This window comes from Pteropus alecto, unplaced genomic scaffold, assembly GCF_000325575.1.
Source record: "Pteropus alecto unplaced genomic scaffold, ASM32557v1 scaffold86, whole genome shotgun sequence".
NCBI lineage: Eukaryota > Metazoa > Chordata > Mammalia > Chiroptera > Pteropodidae > Pteropus > Pteropus alecto.
Window position 1 is genome coordinate 8,544,662 of NW_006442109.1, and position 4,742 is coordinate 8,549,403.

Below are 4,742 nucleotides of genomic sequence, written 5' to 3' on the forward strand. Positions count from 1 at the left end.
TTATAATACCCAACCTTGTTATATCCTCTATATCTACACATGTATTCTGCTTTATTTTAATTCACAGCACTTGTTACTACCTGACATTATATTAAGTATCTGTTTATTTTCTGCTTCCCTCACTAGAATATAAGTCCCAAGAAGGCAAAGACTTGGCTTGTTCTGTCCACTGCTGTATCCCTAGTGCCTAGAACACTGCCTGGCACATGGTCAAATCTCAATAAAGATTAGTTGAATGAATGAATGAATGAATGAATGAATGAATAGTAAAATTCAAGCTCATAGCCACTTTGGGCTGGGTTTAGAGCACAAAGCTGTTCTATGAACATACAACTCATTTGCAGACTCACAGCTTGAATTTTGGAGTACTAATAGAAAGTTTGGCTACTTGGATCTGAAAATGTTCATACCCTTTGACTAAGGAGTTCTATCACCGAGCCTTAGCCTAAATACAAAGATTTATGTACAAATGTGAAAGATGTTTATGGTAGTTTTATTTACAACAGGAAAATCAGAAGTGACTTCATGACTTAATAATAATAATAACATTAATAATAATAATAGTAATAATAATTTGTCATTTATAATTTAATGTCAAACAATGTGAAAATGGCTAAGAAAATTATGGTTTATCTTTAAGACAGAATAGTACATAGTCATTAATATGTTTTTTAAAGAGTTTCAAATCATATATGTAAAGACTTATAATAAATCGTTAGGTGAAAAGAGTAAAATCGCAGTTGAATATATAGTATGACCCCAACCAAGCGATATGTAAAAGCTTAAATAATGCCTAATTGTTGTGATATTATGGGGATTTTTTTTCTTGCATACTTTGGCATTTTTTCCTCCTTTCTGAAATTTCCAACTGTTCTATGAATGATCAGATCATAATTTGATAAACAAAAGATACAAGTTAAAAATGTAAAGATTTCATTTTGTGGCTTACTGATAATTTAAGCTTTTTTTATGGTGTATATACATAAAATTGTTAATCTCATGCAATAAAAATGTACAGTTAGATGATGCTATGAAGAGAAGTAAAAACAATTTTATAAATTTTTCCTTGTCAACTACTTCATGCAAGAGAAGCACGTTTTACAAATAAGACTGTATGATTTTAATTCACTTCAAAAGTTTCATATCAAAACAGCATAGGTAAGGGTGACAATTTCTAATGAATTAGAGAAAATGGAAAATGGTTTTAAGAGATTCCACAGTTTTTCTTGTTTTCAGATTTTTTTCTATTCTTACTTTAAGATGATAAATTAAATGACGTTTCATGAGGGAAAGTAAGTTTAAAAGAGAAAAAAATAGCCTTGGATTTCCTTTTGAATCTCATCTTGTATCTCAGGTTGCAGAGCTCTAATTCTTGTCATGGTGTGACCTTATTCTGTTGAATGCTATAATAGGGCAAGACAAGAAAGAAGACTGGGTTGTGCTGGAAGCACAAAGGCGACCGTGGAGGCACTCTGCACTCTTCAAGAGGTAGCTTATTCCTCCACTAGACATGACATGCTGAAGCCAAAGCTGCTGCTAGACGTCACGTGGTGCCTTTCAAAATATATGTTTTTAAGCCTGGAACACTGTTCAGAAACAATATAATTTGATGGTAAAGAGGTAAAACAGTTAACACAGCAGCTGTGGGTGTGACGGGCCTAGAGTTCCAGCTGTTGGGAATTTCTGCTTTTTTCTTTATCCTGGGGGAGTTGGGGTGAGCCTTGTAGGCTATGTGTAAGCTCCTTAAAAACATTGATCTTGTCTAAGCTCCTTATGCAGGTGGAGGAGTAAGACTAGATAGGGGTAGTGATAGGTTCAATATCACACATGTTGCTTGATTAAAATAGTTCAGCTGACTTACCAATAAAATAATCACAGTTTTCTAACAGGAAGATTAAGAATATATGTTGGGAAAAATACTAAAGAAAGCAACAATATAACGAAATGACTAAGAGAAGCAAGACCCCAAATTTGACATCAAAATGTAATCACCCAAACCTTTGGTCTATCTATACCAAAGAAAATTTTACAATAGAGGTATGGCTTAGGAAATAAGATTTTTTTTAATCTTTTTATTTTTTTATTTGGAAAAAGTCTTGAAAATACAGAAAAATATAGAGATTAATATTAAAAAAACTACCATGAACACATGTTAATCTTTTGTCCTTTTTGTTATTTATACATATGTGTGTGTGTGTGTGTGTGTGTATGTGATCATAAACATAAGAAAGCAAGCTACAAAGTCTAGCACCTTTAAACCACGAAGATCTCTATAAGCATGAATTATATTATACTGTGTTAAATAATACAGAATATGTATCATACATATGTATCATATATATGATATATATGAAGCAGAGAAGACAAAAAATACATATTTAAAATTTTAATATTTAAAAAATATAGTACATGATATATTTATAATTATATTTATACTATAATATAAAATTTAAATGTACCCAAATTATTCATATATTTATATATTTAAATAAAAGAAACAACACCTTAGGTACAATTGAAGTCCTCTATATTTTTTTTCTATATTTCTTGTTAGCCCATTCCTCTCCCTCCCCCATCCCCAGAAGTAAACACACTCATGAATTTAACCTGAATCCCTATACCTAATAGGTATATTTGTTTGCTTGCTTATTTCACCCATAAGATAGATTTTTTTATTATCCAAATATTCATTAAGTGGATCTTAACATAGTGGTTAACATGCCTGCCTTCAGATAATAAAAAGATTTATTTGCTGAGAGAGGCCATATTAGTGAATTCAAACCTTTAAACTAAATTCCTGAAAATAAAGTTCTTGGATGTCTTGAAATTACTATGAACTCTACTATGATTTATTATTTTATTCCTTAAATCCTGTGTAGACCCTGACTGTCTCAAATTTATCATTCCACTTCTTGAGTTTTGGTTATTTGTTTAACTGATCTAGCAGACAGGAAAGGCTGTTAAAATCAGAGCCAAAGAAAAAGCAGATGTGATAGCAGAGGTGACACCCGCTGTCCTGATAGTGAAGGAAACAAACGAAAAAGGACACAGAAACTGGTTATATGCATACATAATATTGGATAGAAGAAATGTCAAAATACATTAGGAAAGCAGAGCTATCTTTTAGAAAGATTCCCATCGAAAATGATTGAAATTTTTCAAAATTTCTACCGCTTTGGGGCTCTGGCAGTCACATAGTCCAGTTTTGTATTCTTAGTAGTTGAATGACCTTCACCTCTCGGTATCCAGGTTCTCCCAGTAAAACGAGACTAATAGTACCTGCTGCCCAAAGATGTTGTGAAAATGAGATATGCCGTGTAAAGCGTTAGGAACAATGCCCTAACTGTGTGAGAATTGTTTATCACCTGGAATGTGGAGAGGGCACAGACTCTGAAACTTCACTCTGTCATCTGGTTCCTTCACAGCCCTTTACCAGCTGTGGGGGCCTGGGGACAATGACAGCACAAGAGGTTCGGGAGCTGCTATGTGCATTCAGTGGGTATGAAAGGTGTTTAGTGCCATGCCCTAGAAAGATGCTCATTCAAAATTAGCTGTTACAAACATTCCAAATAAATAATGCCTTCGTATATCTAAAGCACATTCTATTTAAAATGCGGGAGCAAGCTCACAATTTCCTCACAGCAAGAAGTCAAGGAAGCTAAAGGAAAGATCTAATGGCATTGATTACTTTACCTAGGAGAATTTGTCTGGGTTCAGCACTGTATGCAATCATTGCTGTAAATACAGCCCGCTTAGTCACAGCTATTCAAAAGTATAAGGAGACCTCGAAGGTGAGTTCTCTTTTCTTGAAAAGGGGTGGCTAAGCTCCCTCTGAAATTCTTACTAAAAGATCACTGAAAAAAGGATGCCTAGAAGATGCTCTTAAAAATAGACCAATGAATTATAACAAGTGCTTTATAGTTCCAAAGCACTTTCACACGTGACATTAACTCCTCTGACCCTCACAGCAACCCTCTGAGAAAGGTGGTGTCATTCCCATTTGTCAGAGGAAGAAAGGGAAGCACAGAGAATCTAAGTGACTTGCTCAAAGTTCTTCTATTAGTAAGAGGAGAATCTAGCTCTTTCCTACTTCAAGTTCAGAGCTTTCATTTCCCCATACATGGCCCCATGGGATGTTTCTGGCCGGCATGTACTTGCCGCATCATAGAGACTATTTCATTTTTCCGTGTTTTGTTACCTTATTTGTTTTAGTCAGCTTGGCTCTAAATCTCATACCCTTACCTATTATGTCATATATACAATGTGTGTGTGCACGTGTGCATGTGTGTATGAATACTCACTCACACACACACACACACACACATCCATGCATATGCATGCTGGGGAACAACTGAATTTTTTTTACATTTAATTTCGCTTGAAGCGTACTTTTAAAAGATGAAAATCTTAGATTGAGGTTGAAGACTGATGTGATTCAGCCAAATTTTGAGTATGTGAAATCGCTTTTTGGACCGAAGCCCGAGAAGTAATTCAGTCCCAAAAGAGGAAAACAATGGTTTTCCACTTTAAATGAACCGTACTTTTTTCCCTGAAAATATGATGCAATTTCTTTTATAAAAGAAGAGCAAAAGAACTTTTGTTGCTGTGTCCAGCTGCAAATCTGCCTCCCATACTTTTACCCTGCAGCAAAAGGAAGGGACATCAGGTGACAGATCCCAAATTTCAACTAGTCACACAAATTACAGACCTTCTTATCACGGTGTCCTCTTGACCTTTTGCCC

The 4,742-nt window shown here is 34.6% G+C and overlaps 1 protein-coding gene across 5 annotated transcripts in view; it reads right to left on the reverse strand.

Moving 5' to 3' along the window:
- The window catches only part of IQCH (IQ motif containing H), a 172,513-nt gene that overhangs the window by 96,674 nt on the left and 71,097 nt on the right, over window positions 1–4,742 (reverse strand). For all 5 annotated transcript variants that reach the window (XM_025038933.1, XM_025038936.1, XM_025038935.1 and 2 more), the window contains one exon: window positions 4,696–4,742. This exon is cut by the window's right edge and continues 5 nt beyond it. In XM_025038933.1, coding sequence (XP_024894701.1) covers window positions 4,696–4,742 — 47 coding nt within the window. The remainder of the gene's footprint in view (window positions 1–4,695) is intronic.